This window comes from Zootermopsis nevadensis, unplaced genomic scaffold (assembly GCF_977971745.1).
Source record: "Zootermopsis nevadensis isolate Lab colony 2312 unplaced genomic scaffold, Znev_1.0 Znev_ptg000029l, whole genome shotgun sequence".
NCBI classification, from domain to species: domain Eukaryota; kingdom Metazoa; phylum Arthropoda; class Insecta; order Blattodea; family Termopsidae; genus Zootermopsis; species Zootermopsis nevadensis.
This window is the reverse complement of record NW_028259161.1, coordinates 13,409,721-13,430,879: the sequence shown is the minus strand read 5'-3', so window position 1 is coordinate 13,430,879 and position 21,159 is coordinate 13,409,721. Positions and strand designations below refer to the sequence as shown.

At 37.3% G+C, this 21,159-nt stretch overlaps 1 protein-coding gene across 4 annotated transcripts in view; it reads right to left on the bottom strand.

Annotated features, from left to right (window-relative positions):
* The window catches only part of LOC110840276 (nephrin), a 545,495-nt gene that overhangs the window by 15,875 nt on the left and 508,461 nt on the right, over positions 1-21,159 (bottom strand). For all 4 annotated transcript variants that reach the window (XM_087357910.1, XM_087357908.1, XM_087357909.1 and 1 more), the window contains 3 exons: positions 15,351-15,481; positions 3,637-3,796; positions 561-857 (listed from right to left, as the gene is read on the bottom strand). In XM_087357910.1, the coding sequence (XP_087214036.1) occupies positions 561-857; positions 3,637-3,796; positions 15,351-15,481 (588 nt within the window). The remainder of the gene's footprint in view (positions 1-560; positions 858-3,636; positions 3,797-15,350; positions 15,482-21,159) is intronic.

Below are 21,159 nucleotides of genomic sequence, written 5' to 3'. Positions count from 1 at the left end.
AGGTACTTACGTTTTGAAATAAAAAAATAATGAAATTCATACAATTTCTCTAGGCCTATAGAAATGCTGTCTATTAATTTTTGTAAAAATGTCTTGTTACTGTTTTGTGTAGACAAAAATCTCTTAATTTGTGAGAAGAACATGATTAAACGTGTTTAAAATCAAAGTGCTCAGGGATGAAGTTTACAATCACCTGCTTTAACAGTCACAAACGCTACATTTTTACTTACGCATTTCATATGATTCTCACTTTAAACAGGGATTATTTACTTAAACGGAATTGACCAGGTAACATTTGTAATGGACAAGTGTGGTTTTTGCTTTGCTGTACGGACTAATTTCAAACTATTATTAAAAATAATTTAGACTTCAAACAATTAACCCAGAACTTCACTGTATTGGCTGCTGCAGGCTCGGAGATAACTATACACTTGGAAAGACAAGAAATGCTAAATACAGATCACATAAAATACAATGCAAATCGTCTCGCTTCATGGCGTGAACCAGATATATTGCCTGGGACAAAAAATGAGGAAACAAATATCATTTGGGTTTGTTACCTGCTGGCACAACGTGAAAGACACAAGGCACGGCCTGGGAGCCCAATTCGTTTCTGCCCCAACACAGCAGCGTTCCATACTCGCGCTCCGACTTCGGCTTGTAGCTCGCAATGCTCCTACCACCGCCTGGCTCAGACGTCACGCTGTCGACTTCTAGCGACTGGACGGCGGAGTTGTTGAAGGACCAACGGAACAGACCCGCGGGCGGGTTAGCATCAACGTCACAGAAGACACGAACCTCCTCGTGCCTGGCTGCGCCGTACACCCTCTGCTGACCCGCACTACACACTGGTTCATCTGTAAGACCAACTACCTTACTAGTTCCAGCGAGAGCGTTATAACCCCTCAACTGGTGACAAATCCCCAAGTTTCATTGGTGTCCACAAGAGTCTGTCCTTAAATATATGAATCCTGTTCAAACACATATAAACCAAGATTTAAATCAGCGACTTCATGAATGCTAACGGCCTAGTTGTAAAATTCGGTCCCATTTGTAAAGGAAACCCAATATGGCGTCATAAACATTTCAGACGTGTGGGAACAGAGATTCTGAAGTCCACTCTTGGGCATTCACAGCCTACGCGAAAGTCTCCAAGCACTTTAGATAACTCCTAACCAGACAGCCCCCTTTGAGCCACTTGCAAATGGCTCTCAGTCACAATGTCGCCGGCATAAATATCTGTTTACTGGGAAACACATTTTAAAGTTTGTTACAAAATTTGAAATTACATTCCGGCTTTGAATGGTAACTACACGTGGCCTACACAGTGTTTCAGAACGAGTATAAAAAGTTTCAGAAGTTCTGTGCAGAAAACATGCTCGATTTATTCCATGGCAATTACACTGGGCATTCTCCATTGTCTGCGAACATGACATTCCGGAAATTGGCTTAGCTCCTTTCTATGCCTTATGTTACTGTTTCACCCCTTTGTTATGGGTGTTCAGGCAATTAATTGGCTCTCCTATGCACATATATGAATGGTTCTGAAGTGAATAAGTTTAAGCTACTGCAAAATTAATTACAATGAAACAAAAAGTTATATTAATTTAAGCGTATTACAATAAACACCAAAAAATGTCTGTCTTCTGGGTTTCTGCGCCGCGTAGTCTGGTAGAAGTTTACCGACGTTTCAGAGGTCCTTGCTGCCTCCATTACCACGGCGATGGCGCGGCAAGGACCTCTGATTTCTACCAGACTACACGGCGCTACAACCCAGAAGACAGCCATCTTCGTACTCACCGCCGTGAAAACCTCAAATGACAGCTTTATAGCAAGAAGTATGAAAAACGTTTTGTGGGAAATGTTGCCTAATAACTTAATTTTATTGTATTAAAGTATAAATAATAAAAAGCACGTCATAGAGCACAGAAATCAATATTCCTGACTTAACACTCACTGGTTTCTGAACCGTCCATCATGTTGTCTGCGAATGTCAAGGGTTGGGGTGTTACCTCAAATCCCTTAGACTGAACGTACGCGAATTACCACACCATCCAGGTTGGCAACAAACCGAACCTTCTAGAATAACAAACCGAATAATTGGACGGAGGAAGCAGACAGAAATTCTGTTAGAAAAATCAAGTGTTATGCACGTAAGAAAATGTATCTTATCTTTTCCGAATTACAAGGTAAATATAAAGAAAAACGGAACACACAGTTCATGGCGAACATTCTCGCTTCCTGATTCCAAATTTACATCACATGTTGCCATCCGTCCTCGTTTCTACAACTTCCTGGTTGTCAGCTGTCCACATAATTTGACATTTCTTCAGTTATTTTTTGCATTTATTTGAGAACTACAACAACGACACTCAATTCGCTTAAGAAAATACTTCTTAAATCTCTCTGTAGTTACTTAAAGAACACTGAGCAATGAGGTACGTCGAAAATAAAATATAACTTTGTATTTTCTTCCGTCTGCATTTCTACAAGTAACCATACTTCTGAGTATTTAGTATGGTAAAATGTAAGTAAAACAAAAATGTGTCTTAGAAAAAGTAATTTCAACTCGATAAACTACTGAATTATCAAATGGTTTCAGATTTTGATATAGGTGTTAGTTGTTCGCTATGCCTGTAGCAAAAGATGATCCAATCATCCACAAAGGAAGTGTAAAAATTTTTGTTGATCCTTGTTTAATCGAATCATGTAAATAGGTTTCACTGTAGGAGGTAGGAAATTTGATGCCCTGAATCATGGAGAATGATCTCAGCTCAACAGGTGTCGAGTGAGTGGCAGAAAAGATCAATGGTCACTGTGGCAGAACACAATTCCGACATGATTAACCGACAATACGCAGACTTGATGGACGTAATACACATTTCTACAGACAGCATACAAAATCACACGGGCCAAGTTTGTGTAAGCCACTAATTTAACGTTCTGTCCGCGGGGATGAAATTACTGCAGGTATTGTTAAGTCCATCTGATTGGTTTCGGAATCCATAAATGCACTTTGGAATTCTATGCTTTGTTTCCTGATTACACAGGAATCTGCCCTAACGCATTCGGAATGTACTTATTTATAAATAAGTACATGCAAGTAGCACGCATGAGTCACAAGAGATACATATAAAATATTGGTTGAAAAATCAAAACGAAAGAGAACACTTGTTAGATCCAGGATAAAATGGGAGAATAAAATTAAAATAAATTTAAAGTACAATCCGAAGTACAAAAAACGTTATGAGACGACAGCCATATTCCACAAACGTTAGGAACCAAAGAAAACCTCGACATACGAGGTTTTCACTGCGGTAAAAATACGTACTAATGTGATTTTATGGGTTATGATACCGTGTAATCCTCCGAATGGTTGTCCTATATCGAAAGGGAATAGGAGATCCAAACCCCTACACTGCAGGTTGCAAGCCCAACTTCAGTTCAAGAGTTGACGGTTTAGCGGCTATGCTACTGGAACGCTAGGTCAGCCGGACCGCCGCGGGCGAGCCGGGTGGAAAGTTATCGTACTGAAGACGGAGCGGACATGTTCCTTTGAAGTGTTGGTAAATGCATCAAAGTCCAAAGAGATCACACACACAAACCAGAGGGAATATCAATAAATACGTTACTTACACTTGACATCCAGGTTGAAAGGATTGCTCTCGCTGTCTCCTTCCGAGTTACTGGCGAGGCAACTGTACAGGCCCGAGATTTCCCTGCTGACAGACTGCAGTACCAGCGTCTGGTTGCTCAGGATAACTCCAGTGCTCGCATTGTTGTGCAGTGGCCGGCCCTGAACAAGCACCGATTAGCGGTTACCACTCTTCTGCATTCGGAGTTTCCACTTCGAATCTCTTCGAGTTACTTTCTGTGGGTCTCCTTATTATGTTCAGGTAAATGTGCGATGGTGCGTTACAACATGCCCCATCAGCATCTCTCCACATGCGATCTACGTCAACATTTACAGTCACCCTAATATTCAGCTCCATATAAGTAATTAGTTCACGTGGAGGTGTTAAGGAAACAAAGACTCGTCTTTCCAGGAAATGTTTGGCTAGTTCGTTACTGCAGTTAACAATCGCCTCTTTGAACATGCTTCCTAAATCGTCATTTAAAACCATCATTTAACACTACACGCTATAATCTATGTCGGCGTTTGCAACTGGTGGCCCGCGGGAGACATCCGTTTCGAGACCACTTAAAACGAGGTAAGCGAGATTATTAACTTGTTACTGTCGCTTCTAGTGATTTTTTTCTTTACAGCGAACGAAAGGGGTTATAATTTTTATCTCGTCTACGTTCATGAAGCTACTGCCTTTAAAACCCTGCCGTAAAATGTAAGATTTTCAGATAAAATGTGTGTCAGATACAAGCTGTAGCAGAAGCAAATTTAAAACAAATGTAACACTTTAATAGTTTGTAATTATTTCAATAAAATATATATTAGCATATATTACGGTCATTTGTCATCTGAATAAGTATTATTATTAAGATAGTGAAATATGGCTATTAATTTTAAAAATAGTGCCAGGAGGGATTCTTTGTCCCTTGGGTCCAGTTAGCATGACCCTGAGCTATGTAATAAATATGGCGTTGTTAAAGAAACCAAGAAAGAAATGAAACATCTTGAAATCGCTTGGAACTCTCGTTGTGCTACGAAGAGTTTAGAGGAATTTATAGCGTTAATTTAATTCGACACTACGTGGATGTAAGTGGGAAATTTTGGCTTCGACTGACTTTATCCATTGGTAATGTTTCAGCAACACCTGATGGATACATTTCTTGCAAATGTCTCTGACGTCTTCTGAACGTGTCAGAAAAATTAAAACAATGTCATCGGGAACTGATCTTAGGTCACAGAGATCAAAACGTGTCACATTACTGATAAAAGGATAGATAATTCCATTATTACCTTTTATTTGCCATTGTTTTCGGGTTAATGTTCATTTAGGGAATTCCATTTTATTAGAAATATAATCGTAGCTTTCATCTGATATCTGATTAGCCAACGTATAATATTTTAAAGTAATTTGTACTTTATTGTGTTATACTGTAGAATATTATTGGCAGAGTACTTGTCACTACGGTCAGTTCATGAAATGTTCAATACCTAGAACCAGGAAGTGGAAATAATTGGATTGTAGGCCTACATAAACTATTTTTGTAAGAGAAAGACTTTAAAGCAATTATACTGAGTCTACTATACTGCGCATCATTTTAATGAAATATGGATTACACGCCGACAGAAGCACAGGCTAAAATTAAAACAAGAATAAATTTCATACGGTTACTGTTATGTGAAATGTTCATAGTGTATAATTATTTTAAAAGCGTTGAAGTTTAATTTTACATTTAATTTTAGTCTTAAATATGATGCTCGGATAGACTAAATAATAATGAAGGTACTGGAATTGGCTTATAATTTCACTTACCTTCAAGATGATACGTTTCTTCGAAGAAAATAATATTACGCTAAAGTCCTCTTACAAGAAGTTTTAACATAGCATATTTATTTAATGACTCAGGCAGAAAAATAATCATGGTCATTTATAACCGGATTCATATCAATTATGTTTACTACTCAAGCCGTCAAATCAAACTAAGGACGTTAAGGAATGAAATGTCTTAATAGAGGAATCAAATGAATTTATGAAGAGATCACAGCTACCCGTATCAAAAATTGAAAAATATACTATTATGATTTATGGAATAACGTTGTAATATGAATACAGAAATTTTGCTAGTTGTTTTTTTGACTTGAAATGTGGTCTCGTACTCGTAAGATGGGGTGCAATCTATTAAAAGTGTTTCGGAATAAGTTTATGAAAACTTATTGGACTTAACATTTATGAAGTAAAAAAATTTGGATATTCCATAACGAGGAACTTCAAGGTTTTTATGCATAATCTAGCATCCTGTAAGTAGTAAAATCTTAAATTTTACTGTGCAAGCAGATTGTCTTGGAAGCCAAATGAGTGATGAGGAGGGAGGAGGGTTAGAACGGAGAAAGGTTCCTGGTACAAAATTATTAGGAAACATTTGATCAGCTCCGATCCAGACCATTTGCTCATAGTATTGCATTCTAGAGTGTCAATGTTAACATTAACATTTCATCGAAATATTCGTAAAAGCTCCTTTGTTGGCGTTCAAAATTTTCCGTCAACAGTACGATCAAGTATTTAAAGTAGTCTACAGTTCACAAGAACAGAAACATTTAAGTTTAATGAGACGAACACACGAAGAAAAATCTAAACACGAGACTAGTCATTACAAAGTTTTTGGACTTCGTCCATCGTCTGCCGTACCGAAGAGAAATTCACACTTTTCGCTGGAGGACGGAAATAGATTCAGTTTCCGAAATATGATTTATTAAAATTGTCACAAAAATTGCAGATACCAGGAGAAGTCCAGAAACTCAGTAATACTAAATCCAATCAACATAGGCTTACCTATCATTGTCAGAACCACACAGAATTGATTTAAACATCAGATTTATTTATACCCCGAGGTTTCACGATGCAATTTTCCTCAATATCTCCAGACGGAGGATAACTCAGTCAGCATAATGACTGACTACGGATTTGACGACCTGGGTTAGATCCCCGAAAGGGGCAGACGAATTTTTCTCTAGTCTTTGCGTCCAGACCGTTTCTGGGGCCCACCCACCCTCCTATCCAATGGGTACCGGGGTTGTTTCCCAGGGCTCACCACTTACCTCCATCTAGCGCAGAGATCAAGAATGAGTACAAGGCTTATATAGGGCAGCTTTACTTTTACTTACGTTCAGACGAATGTAGGGATAATTCCATAAGCACAAACCCCGTAACCACGTGGCTTAGAACCCTGAAGCTCGTAGAAACATAAACGAATTGGGGATTACTGATAGAAATGGGCAGATTTGCTTGAAGGTCGTGTAACTGTGTCTCCAGTGGCTGCTGTATTTTGACGACAGTTTAATTAACCTTCTAAAGCCGAATGAGTGAGTGAGGCAGGAAGGGTTGAGGGAACCGCTCGTCTACCTGGTGAAAGCAGGATGGAAAGAACGTAAAAAGCTCGAAGACAAAAATATACAAGAAAATATGTGGTTTCAGAGGAGAGAAACTGGGGACAGTGTCACTGAAATCTATTCGAATTTAGAATTTGTGAATTAACAATGGGAGAGCGACATTTGGTAAAATTGTGATTGGGGGAGCTACTTTAAGGCGTTATTTTGATATTAATATCAGGTGGGATACATCAGAAGGATGCAGTGTAACGTGAAATTAGTGTAACAACTTAGCATTTGCTCCAGTAACCAGGAAATGCTAGTCTTCATGAGATTTAACGATCACAAACATCAACTGGTTAATGTTATCTAAGGAAAATAATAAATGTTAATTACGATTATCATATAAAACATATAATAAGGAATAAATTATATGGGAAAAGTGAAAAGTTCTTGAATGGTAGAGCAGGTGGTATATGCAGGTCAACTTATCAATGGACGTTAAAGAGTTAATGGCCACATATTTTCCTAAAACCATATATTTTCCTAGCATACGTTTATTTAAAATCTATATAATATTTGTGGAGAATGTATCAGAATTGTGACAGAAACCGAACTTTTATATGGCCTCTAAACTATCAGTAAGTTATATCAATTTCTTGTCCAATACCGTGTAGCTCTCAAACGATCGACATTATTGCCAGTCATATTATACAGCATTTAATGTTTCTCTCTCTCCAATTTCTAGCACAAAATAAAATTTATTCTTATCTCTTCCAGTTGCTGGGTATTTTCTATGTATTTTGATGCATAGTTTCGTAATTATAGTTCATCCTTTCCTGTCTCTACAATCTTTTAATTTAACATTTCATAATGACTTCAGATCTCGATACTCATACATGCACGATATTGCAAAAGCCTGTCTTCTTCTTGCACAGGAGATGTGCCTAAATGGTGGTGAGCTAGTCAATTTTTTCCACAGATTGGACAGAGGTAAATTAAGAGTAGTGCTACGTACAGAGTGAAGAAACACTTTCATGACGAATGTGTTCCTCTTGAATTTGTCGTGAGATAACTACTTTATGTATTTTCACAATATATCGTAAGTAAGTTCTGACCTACCATGTCCCAGTTAACTCGTTGGTAACCAATGACATCTCGCTCTAAAAGAAACTGCTTACTGAGGTAAAAGTCTGTTACTGACTTCACAAAATTACAGTCTGTTACAACGACAAATATAGTAGGTCTACTTTAAAATATGTTACTATCAATTTCTATCAAATTCTTACCTTCAGTTTCCTTTATCATATTCACCATCTCACTCCACACTTTTTGAACTGTTCAATGAAAAGAGCGTAGCGAAATAGCCTCAAATCAATCAGCCAGAGAACCTATCTAAATCCACGGTAAAAGCTCTTTCAACACGATTGGTATTCTCTACTGACTTGAAGTTCCATGTTATGGAACCAGACAGAACAGTCCGTGACGTATGCAGCCGAGTAGGTCATGAGCTGGAATTCCAGCAGACCGAAAAACATCGTATTCATCATGCTTTAATGTAAACTTTATGTGGCCTAAGCCTGTTATAAGATAATAACAAAACAAGTACATGAATAACAATACCACGAAAAGTGTAGAAGCGGAACGCACACGTGTGAGAAATATATTTGTATAGTCGGCGCAGTGGTTTTTGGCCGGTGGAGAAGCTGGCGGACGGGCCTAGTCTGTGTACCTGAGGTGGCACGGTCAGTGTATTTCTTTTGTTTGGGTGTTCAGTCCGATACGCTCCTTGGTGCAGTCAGCAGTATACCATCGCACAAGTGACTCGCTCCTAGCCTTCCCCTTGAAAATTCCACCGGCCAAAAACTACCGCGCCGACTATACTAAAGACCAATTTTCTTAACTGAGAAACGGAGGGGGGTTTAAGCATGCGCACAACACGTCTGCTGGGCCACCTACGTGACAGGTATTTACTTAACTCTAGCGGATATTACATGTACTATATTTTACTCATAAAACTAACCAGTGTTCTAAATATTTAACCAGTCAGTATATTTTAATTGATACTCAGCGTTTTAAAACAAGCCGAAAATCTGTTACATGAAACGTAATATCATGCTTTTAAGATCGATTTGAATGGATTCGGGCCGAACGAAGAACGTTGGGATAACGTAAAGCGTAGCACGAACTAATTTTCGAATTGTTGTGTCTCGATACAAATGTGTTAGACAAGGCTTGAGAGAAGATAAGGTACGAGAAGGACAGATAATGAACTGGGGAGAGAATGATGATAAGATGAACAAATGAGAGTTATAAAAAGAAATAAAGGAGGAATAGAGTAAAAGTACGAAGGAGATAAATGAGAAAGAGCAAGCAAAAGAAAAGAATACGACAAGAAGGAAGCAAAGAGATTAAAGTACGATAGGAAAAACATAAATAGGACGAACAGAGAGGGTGATGAACAAGGAAAAATCATTGCATGTTGAATTTCAACAGGCTTTTGATACAGGTGACATGACAGAAGAATTTTCTTACAGGCGTTGGTATTTTTCAGTTAGTTAACATATTACTTGCTTTAAAGAAACCCCAAAGTTTTATCACAGTGTTTGCAAACCCTTGCTAATCGATCTTTCAAACAATTCCTAACAAGCTACATTTTTAAAGTGAGTATTTGTAACACCATGCCCACCCCCCCAAGCGGGAGGCCCTTCACAAGGCAGCAACATGACTTCCCGTGTCTGAAGAACATCGCGAAACAACTTCCGTACGTTGCCTCTGCAATATAACAACAGGTGGCTTGCATTCAGCGAAGATTTAGGATTTCACTTAAATTAGAACACTCGTCAGCAATCAGACCGCCTGAAGTGCAGGGCGAACAGAACCTAGTCAGTGATGCACAAATCACGCAAAACTAATGGACAGGCATGCACCTGGTGTAAACTTTACAGTGACCAGAGTCAGTAAATATAAAACCAACACTTTGAGGGATCAGGTCAATGCGCCTATTTACCGGATCATTAATTACGCTACAGCAAAAATTGAAGCGTAAATGTTGTAGCCACTACCAAGCGACATTATATTTGTGGAATGAATAACAACACAGAGCGTGTCGGATAGATCGATCAAGTATTTCTCGCAATTAAATGATTTACTCTGTGAGTATCAAAGGATTTTGTCATTTCGTTTCTGTATTCTGTGTATAAAAGACCTACATCAGTAAAATTTACCTTACACTACATTTTAACTTAATTTAATCTGTCTATCGTAAATGTACTCAATAAACAACTGTTTGTATGTTGCGTAATTAAACGAAACCAATTAAGAAAAACACTACAAGTGTGTGCAATATTTCATTTTGTTTAGAGACATTATATGAAACGTACGAATTATTCCATGTATAATTATAAATGTCTTAATATTTTTTTCGAATTTATTAACTTGTTCCTTAAACATTTATAAGAAGTAAATCCTGCAGTTGATGCAGCTCATTACTGTTTGCAGCGTTACTAGGTTATATTTATAAGTTTTTGTTTCAAAATTAATATTCTTCTTCCTACTGGGATTTCAGATTCTCACGGCGGCAAATATGAACATGGAAGCCCTGATAAAGGAGGCAGTACGCACCTATAAAATGCCAATATACTTCTACGAGACTATTCGACGCAGTATACCAGAAGATTCTCATCTCTAAATTTTATCAAATATTATTTAAATAGCTCAGATTGAGGAACAGATAACGAATGATTTAGGACGAGTTTGGAAGAGAGCAGAGGTGACTTGTTTATAAGGTAAATTCTTCTCATTAAAATTGTTTGTAGAGACTGAGTAAAAGAGGGGAAATCGTCTGTATTCGAGCTGAGGTTTTAAAGTAGGGCACACGAGATATAAAGCATGAGTTCAGGACACAGGACAGCGATGTTCAGTGCAGGACGTTCAAGTCAAGAAACGTAAAAAATGAAAAGAATCTCATATTTGCTAACATCCCCAGATCTCGACAAGTTTCAGAAGAATGTTTTCCGGGTTCCAGGACATAAAATTCCACGACTTCCAAACTCACCCTACTGAAAATAAAGCAACGTCAAGGTATGTTAATGCGTTTCGAATTTCATCTGTAGGGAATTCACACAGATCCATGATGCAATATTTATGGCTTTCCCGAGAATTTCCGCAGAACGAACATAACTTACAATGCAAAAGTCACTGAAGACTGCACACGGATTTAGCATGACGGAGGGCAGTTCAATTTTATTTGTACTATAAACATATTTAAATTACGCCAATGGGGACTGAACAGAAGAGAAGAATATAAATAGTCTGTGAAGTTAACGGGGTCAAAATTCAGGGGTCAATAACACGTAATGTGAACGCAAGAAAACGGGTTACCAATAAAAAATTTAAGAATATAAACCAAAAGGGCGGAGTAAAATAGGAAAAACCTAAAACCCGATGGACACATTGGACTAAAATGGTAATGGGCCAGTCCCATTGCCTGAAGATGAAAATAAAATATATCTGATCAAGCATTAATGTAATAATATTCCAATGAATAAACAAATTAAACCAATAATCGTAAAGGAATAAAACAAACTACATGCAATAAAACATAAGAATCCAAATGAAACATTTTTATTCTTGGCATAACAAATCTGTAATTAAAATAATAAACACAAACTATAAATAAAGTATTATAATATCCAACCCAAAATAAATGAAAGTAATGATAACAACATACCAACTCACACCAGGCCACGTTAATTTAATTGGATATTTAAAAACCTTCATGCGTTCAATGAACAATTCCACATTCCAAATATGTTTCATAATTATAAATTAAAGGATTTAAATATATAGAGAATGGGCTCAGGACGTCTTCTACACAAGTTTCCCATCTAAAGCAGGCAAACGGGGAAGTCGAGATGGGCGCTTAATGCATCACGCATTGCGAAAACGTAAAATATGCGTAAAACGCTAGTTTTAAGCCCGAAGAAATGGGACAACTCGACCGATCTGGGCGTAAGTATGAGGAAAATATTAAAATGGATCTTTAGGAAATAAGGTGGGAGGGTGTGGACTGGATTAATGTAGCTCAGGATAGGGCCTGTTCGCGGCATGTTGTGAACACGGTAGCAAAACTCAGAGTTTTACAAAAGGTAAAGAACGGAAAAATTGGAATGTTTAAACTTCCTCTAGACGTTGCAGGAAGAAAAACAACTGAATGCTTGTTAACCGGGATAAAACTGTATCCTGAATTCTGAAAAGTAATGGAGATTTTAAAGAGGGTAGACGCTCTAAGGAAGAGTACCGTAAAGCGAGTTGCTGTTTCCCGTAAGCACAATGTTATAACTGAGGGTTACGTTCCTGAAAACAGACAAAGTATAAAAAAAATAGAAAAATATTTCCTTAAACGAAACATGCAGACAACAGAAACAAATTATTACACATGCTTGAAAAGAAATACGTCCTGTAACAACAACGCGAAAGTAAACAGTTTTCTTGGCTTCAAATTTATCTCCTTTGGATTAAGAGACTTCGGGTCTCTGAAGTGGATTGAGGCACATTTTATGGAGACCGAAGAAAAGACGTTGGGATTGGGGGGGGGGGGGGATCATCAGGATTCTCCGCGTAATCATCAGATAGGAAGGTTATGTTGGTTGGGGATTTGGGAGGGATTTTTTGAGGAAATTTTTTATTTGAAGGGTCCAAGTTTCCAAGCTGAGGGTAAACGTTTCGTTATAAGAGTTCGTATGAGCCAAATTTCGTAATGTTAGTTTTTCTAAAGCGAGGATCGACTGCACTCTAACGTCTACACGATGATGCGTCAGCGTCATGACGGGGCGAATACCAACCTCCCCCACCCACTTGACCGAGTTTTTACAAGTTTAAAGCGTAAAGTTATTCTAACTATACTCTTTCTGAAGGTGTGATAATTTAACTTACCATCTATATTAAACCGGTTATTATATAAACCACTTTCATCTTTCATTGATTCGACATTTTACTCACAGAATACAGGAAGATAAACTTTCCACTCATGTTCATTAACCGCGATTCCATGAGGATATATGGGGTGTTAGGTACAGCTCCACTCGTACCTAACCGCGGAATTAGATCGAGGTGGGTGGTCAGTCTCACGCTCCGTCCACTTTCTCCTCAGGGGAAAAACCCCCGAGTACCCACTGGTTAGAAGTCTGGGTGGACCTCAGAGTCATTCTGGGTGAGATAGATAAGACAAACATGTCTCCCCCAGCTGGGAATCGAACCTCAGTCGCCCAGCCTGTAGCCTACCCATTTTATTGTTTGAGATACTTTTATTTTGCCGAAAACATTTTGGTTCGCGAAATACACAATACGTATCGTAAGTAATCCTTAACAGCCTGACTTATGTTACGGGAAATACAGGTTTTTATCTTACAGATAAAATTGATCGATTAAACACAGTTGGTATGTTGAATTTAAGAGTCAGAATAAAATAATTTTAATCATATGACTGAGATGTACAAATTCACTGGTAACAGATCCCGAAGGCTCAACAAACAAAGCAAAATCAGGCTCTGGAATTGATTCTAAAATTGATTTATATCCAAATACATATTCGAACGCATACATGCCACACCTACGCGATATTCGTTTGGCGAATATTAATGACACTGTTAGTATATATGACTTGAGAGCAAAGAATGATAACAGTGGCTAAAAGATGATGAATTGGAGAAGATGTGGAAGGAAGCGGTCGTGGATTACTTTAAGATCCTATACCGGCGGGTGTTCGAAGGGAGTGAGGAAAGCTACGATAAAATTCTCTCAGAATGATGGTTCTGAGGGCAGAGATTTTAAACTGGAACCTCCAGAATATAAAATAGGTGGGTTAAACACTCGACCGCAATGATTCACAAAAATAAAACTATTTACAATGCACTTCTTTTAACTAATTGCTAATTCAGCAGAGGAGGGATGTTTCTTGACAGTTGATACTTGCAAATCCAATTTGAAAATTCCGAACATTTACGAACAAGGTTTAACCTAGTATTAAAAAATGAACGCCACTGGTTCTAACCAGTGCCAGTTCTATACAGTCCACACCGCGGAACATAATCCCTTGTGACGTTTCATTCAGCTACATGTGAGTGAACGTGTCTTATTCATATTTAGAATCGAAATTATTCCTGTTTTCATGAAGCTGAGGCAGTCGTTTTATTATAAAATTAAATATTACGTTAATATAAATGTAAAATATAAATACTTATTTTATACATGTTTAGAGACCCACGTTACTAAAAGTGGTTTAAATTTTATTCAATTATACCAACATAAAGTGATCTGTTCCCACGATAAAATAACGAAACTCGTAAAATATAGATGTACTTGTATTTTTTCGCAATCTGCTTTTAATTAAGAACTTAAACTCAAGAAAACAACTGAAAATTCACCAGCGGAGTTTTCATAAAATAATCGTATGTCTCCGTGTCTCTCGAGATTCTTCATTAAAATTAATAGCAATATTATTTCATTTTACGTTTCTAGCCATATGCTTAAATAACTGAGTGAATAAAGTGATATTTGTGACAGAAATATTTTATTATAATCTAGTATACATAAACAGTTACGACGGATAATCGGCGCTCTACTCTACTACGGACGTACAAAAAGGCAGGCAACCGACGCTGAATGTCATCTTTATATTATAATTGCATATTTTATTATAACTACATAATTACAGCATATGTTGTAAGTGTCCCCCGCCTTTCAGTAGAAATATACACTTTCGTAGAATCTTCGAAGATTTGTCCCGTTGATTTTCAAGTTGAAAAATGATTGACTTATTGAGTACAGCAATATGACGTAATTGCACCTCGTGCCTGTTAAACTACTTCATACGACTGCGTTAGGGTCAAACAAAATATTCACTTGGGTGACAGAAGACCAGTGTTGCCACTGAACACGATAAACTGAAAATTCCCTATCCCATTAACAAAATATTTATATTTAATCTTCGGGTTGTGTGAATTTTGTTATGTTCCGTATAAAGGCGGTAAAATCAAGGAGGATTCAATTGACTGGATATGAAGTCTGGATTGTAGGAACAAAAAATGATTACAGAATTTTGGCGCGGAAACTTATCGGAAAGCAAAAGGTCACTAAGACATTTTTTAATCATAGAATTGGAACTTCAAATAAAATTTTTATTGTATTAAACACACAGTTTTATTAAATGAAAGCGTAAAATAAAATGTCTCGGTCAATTTTAATGGGACCTCGTGGAATAAATACAGCGCACCGTTGAGCCAAATGGTAGCTGTTACGTATAATTTTTATTACACGAAAAGTCTTGTGTTATTAATACTAGTTTGCAGTATATACTTACATTGTGCCTCCAGACAACTTTGTACACCCATGGATTTGCGAGAATATTGCACTCCAAGTAGACATCCATTCCTTCTCTGATGGAACTTCCATTAAGATTGCTTCCAAGTTCTAGTGCCGCCACGGGCGAATCTGTGAATAATAATGAATTTAGTTGAAAGGACAGCTTGGATTACCAACAAGATGGCAGAGCACGTTGTTAGGCAAAATATTAGTTATCGATTCCTACGACTGATTTTTAAAATATACGATTTCGACAAATCAATAAAAACTCTAGACACTGACAAAAACTTTACTTATCTAACGACGTTCTCCACAACTGATTATGTTATACAGAATCAAACGACAGGATTACATAAATTTGTTAAGAGGGTCTGAGGAATATCATGAAAAGTAATTAAAGCTGGCAGTCTCGAAATAGAGGTTAGAATCATTAAACTCCTGAATAAGAAGTAAAAGTGCTCACTAATAACGTATAATGAGCGGAATCTCACTATTCCAACAAGACAAAATAAGGCGTGAAAAATCATGTTATTTGTTATGAATCTTTGGCTGACCAGTATATTTCTTTATAGGTTTCCTAACAGACCTACATATTGATCAATAGTCAATACTGTTTCGGAAGACTAAATTCTTTCTTTCACCAGGGTCATGTTTCGGGGTAACTAAAGGTTTCCATCAACGCCCTACTGGCAACAGCAAATCTGTGAAGGAAGGAACAGTGTCTGCTGAAGATGATGTTCTTTAATCACGTCTGATGATACAGAAGAACAAAAATTATTTAAAGAGTAGATATTTAAAGATAGAAACGTTCATAACAGTTTTTAGCAACTTTAAACTATTTCAAGTGTATGCTTAAAGGTGACCTACCCTAATTCAGGAAATATTTAATTGTGAAATGTAAGATAGCTTCCAGAAGATTAATAAATTATATCCAGTTTCCTCAAAAAGGAATTTAAGTGTCTCGTTGAGGATCCATGAGCAGAAACTGTAACCAAGTACAGATAAAATGTTACAGTCTGTCTGAAACCTTTATGGAACAAGTCAGTAGACGTTACTACTCTGGAACTCACGAAAACCATCTCAGTCCTACGTCACATCTGCTACTAAGATCTTATGCCCCGTCTCTCTTTATCGACCTTACTAGACTCAATTTCAGAAATACCTTTACTTGAATACCATGAAATATTACTATAAAGTTTAGGTTTCTGCTGTACTCAACTGAATGAAATACGGCCACTTCGTTATCACGAATTCACTTTGTCACGACGCGTGACGTGGAAGCAGTTTGTATACCGTACAAACACGATATATGGCCGCCAGCCGCAACTGTACAGTCTAATACAAGACTAAAAAACTATGTATCAGTGGGTCACTAAATTTAATGTTCAAATACCATCAGTTGCGAGGTTGGCTGTAGAAGGCGCCAATTCATTTATTCTTATGAAGGACTTCAGCGCAATTTTATCTGTAATTGGCCCATGGATTTTCATCCTGTTACCTAGACTTAGCTCAAGTTGTACCAATGGTTTTTATGTACTTTTCATGTACGATATTGGAAGAGTTTCCACAGTGTTAATGCAGGGAAATTCGAAAAATTCTTACATTTCTTAGAATTTTTTATTGCCCGAAAGTTTATCGACGACACGTATTGTTGGATATCACAAAACATTATTATTATTATTATTATTAACTAGCCTTCCGGATGTTGATGCAGCACACTACAATAAGTAATTGAATTATCCGGAAACCAAACATCTTCAACGAGATTGAAACCCAGGATAGTTTTTCAGTATTGCGGCCTCCGTTTCTATAATATCCTCTTCGAAATAAAGAACACTTTCCTTGGCGACGTTCTTTTATCTTCTTCAGTTTCCAAGCTACAGAAACCACCCTCAACAAAATTCGAACTCTGGACAATTTTGGGGGGTTATGACAGTTTTTCTGAAATATTATCAATTCAATTAATTCAATTCAATTAATATATTTACGTGTTTGCCAACAGCAAGAAGCCAATAAGTTTGTTCTTAGTGGCATTCTTCTATCGTGTTTATTTTCCGAGATACGACAACCAACCTCGAAAAAATTACGATCCGTATTAATTTTAAAGGCTGTAGTTCAAAGTTTATGATTTATTGTTTGGTTTATACTTTATTACTAGTCGGCTTTGGCTCTCAGAGGGCTGTTACGGCACGGACTATTGTTATTATTATTATACTTTATTAACATTCTCGTTTAACTTATATTACTTTGATATGCAATGACAATGAAGACCCTCGCCACAAACACAAACAGGCGAATATGCAGCACACAATGAAGTGATGTTTACACTTTTCTGTTGACTCTAAACTTTGGTTCAGACAAAGAGAACACGTCCATTGCATTATATTTGCAATACAAACAAATGTGTTTTCCTGACAGAAAAAAATCTCGCGTCAGTTCGTTCACGAAGCTTTTCATATTTTTCAGCCATTCTCAAAGTGGTCGAGTTTCTTTATTCTTCTTAAGGAATAAGGATTTGCCAACCGTAGCGCTTGCCGTGATTGAAAATTGGCCTTACCGTCGTCTTCTCCAGACTTTTCTCTCCAGTGGTGTTTTTTTATCCGTTCGCTTTGATATACGATCTCAACTTTGACCTGTATTTGTCAGTATCCCACTATACAGGATGTTTTGGTACAATACAAAAAATCAAATCGTGAATTCTGTGGCCTATATTCTAAACCAAGGAGAAACGGTTATATAAACACAAAGGGTAACACAGCCCTTTAAATACCAGAGGTGGAGATCAGTGGTAAAAGTACAAAGCATTTAAGGGTGTATGCGGTAAATTAAATTGAGTAAAATTCCACGTGAACATGGGACCTACTTGTTTCAGCGATTTGTCATTAAATACGAATGAAAAATAAAGGTTGTATTTGTCAAGGTCCATTGGTAGAAGGTTTTGTTGACTAAAGTATGGAGTACACTTTATCAGAACTGACTGATATGCAGAAATTGGAGGCAGCTCACTTAGTTTGAGACAACGATAAGCCGAACTGTACCATAACTGAAGTTTACCAAATACAAGAACGTTCGTATCTTTGAACCGGTATTTAAATTAATTTGTTGTATGAGATACTGGTAGCGTCGTTAAAATAAGCGACCAATAAATACGTAATAATAATAAAAATAATAACCTTAGAATGACAAACATAATTGTAAACTAACTAAATAAATGAATTAAAGCATTTTTGTATTATTAAAAAACTGAAGTGTTTTGAGCTTGCTTGTTTCATTTATAAGCGCGTAGTAGAGAAATATGATAAAACGTTGTAGTATATAATTTATAGAGACGAATTGTTTGGTACAAGAAAATGGGTGGCTTTATTTATATCGCTTGCGTAAATGAGTCTACAATACAAATATAAGTGTAGACATTTGATTAGTTAGCAATGTTTTACTTTTTAAACGATGCTACTTCTTTAGAGGTTATTGACAGGATCTATTTTTTGTATTGCTTGACAGGGATTGCACGAAAGAAATTCAGAGTCCTGTGAAATTATTTAGACGACCTTATATTTTCGAAAAGCTGCTATACCTTTACAAAAGAAGAAAGCTGCTCGTATTTTTCACTTCATATCTCTTAGCTATAGATTTACTGGCTAACGTCTTCGAAAATGAACAATGCATCGGTTAAATTTTGAGACAGTACAAAAACTACTGAATTTCATATGAGGAGGTATTGTGTTGCAGTGTGGTCAAGATCCAGATGATAGAGTGAGAGAGATTCAAAAATGCTAATGGGGGAGAATGGTAGGGTGGGGTCAAAAGGAAGATAAATGACACGCAATGCAAGCATCAATAACCCTGTACTTTTAAATGGGGTGGGGATAATGAAGGGGTTATAGCATAATACCCGTTGACATGTGCAGACTGGGCCTCTGTCAGAATGCAGGGATAAGCTGTTCGTTCTCAAAGTTTTACTTGGGCCAGCCCCACTTAGCCTCGAGAGGAAATTATTGGAAGAGGGGTAATGACATAGGCGAAATCAGCATAAAGTGTACAAAATGTTATACTGTATAAGCGTAACTCCTCTGCTGTATTTCGCCTAACATAACCTAATCTAACAGACACTAAATTGGACTGGACTAACTTAAAATAACCTAAAAGAAACTAAATTGGGCTGGACTAACCTAACCTAACCTAAAAGAAACTAAATTGGACTGGACTAACCTAACCTAAAAGAAACTAAATTGGACTGGACTAACCTAACCTAACCTAAAAGAAACTAAATTGGACTGGACTAACCTAACCTAAAAGAAACTAAATTGGACTGGACTAACCTAACCTAACCTAAAAGAAACTAAATTGGCCTGAGGTTAACTCAACCAGGGGTCCAAAATATAGGTTTTCTGTCTTTCTTGCACATCTTTTTTACCTGCTGACAAAAAGTAGAATCTAGTTTTCAGAACAATGTAATTGTTTAAGTAACATGATGGACGTCCAGAAGAGAAATTTAAATTTGTGTACACACTCCGGCCTATCACGATATTTTACATAATATTCCGTCTATATCTTGACACCGCGCTTTGAAGTGTTGTAACTTCTCGTCAAATTATTAGCACATTCTACGTTTGCCGTTATCAGCAGTTATCCGTATCTTCATAGCACAGCATTTCTATTGTGTGCCTGATCTTGCGCGCCTATTAACTCACCTTCAAATTTTCTTTGAAATTAACCTTTCGTAGGCCAAAGAAATGTGTCCTGTTCGTTGTTGGATTAGACACCTAAGTTTCGAATCTTTATCACCAGTATTACAATAGACCCTTCTCGTTCGCGTGTTTTCTTTTTCGCCAAAAAATTACTGTGATAGAATGTGTCTATCGCGGGGTAGGTCCTTCGCACTTTCAAGGTCGTTGTCGTGCAGAAGCGCGGAGTAATACACAACAGCCCACAATTTCTCACCTATCGTAGTTACGTGGTTTATTATTCCCTGTTGTGATTCTATTTGCCCTGAACTTCGATTTCCTTGTCAATGGTCAGAGATGAGCCGATGTACTTTTGTTTTGTGTATGATTACTGAGAAGAACTAGTCGTCCGGTCACGACAAAGGAACTTGAAGAGTGGCTTGAATAATTAAACTAAGCCCGCGTCAAGAGAATTTTCCCCTTAATTCGGCCGCATTATTAAGTATTAATTTTGTATTACGTGGACTTTAGTTGATAGGAAAAGCAGACTCACGACTGAGTTTGAATAATAATTCACAGCGACATAAATTTTGAGCTCAGTTCTCAGATAACAATTGCGCACATTTCGCTTTGAATTGTAGTCAGTAGTGCACAGAAATTCCTTGTGATTTATGACCCCGAGTTTCTGTACACTGTTACGCTGTAATGTTTTAATATAGTCCGTTCCGCAAAGAAAAACACTACATTTAACTATCTTAAAGATCAATTTGTTAACTATGTTTGAATAAGTAATTAATCCCTGCTTAATCTGAGAATCATAGAAAACAAATTCTGCTCGTTTAAGGCGCAGCGTCTAACTGCTCCACGTGTTGATTATCTTGTAGTTTCTTACAGACAGGTGTTATAGGTTTTCTTAAGTTGGGCGTCAACCAAATCGACGGAAACTGGTGGAAGTTTAGTCTGCGGTAGTGGACGTTCTATCTGCAGGTTGAATCACGGTTAGATAATTACGCTCAAGTGGTACTTTAAATGAGCGACAAACATGGTGATAAACTGCAAGTTTATTGATTTAATTCTGAAGTCTCAGACCTTGCCAGTCAGGTATCATACACACAGGATGGCGGTGAAGTTAGATGGTGGTGG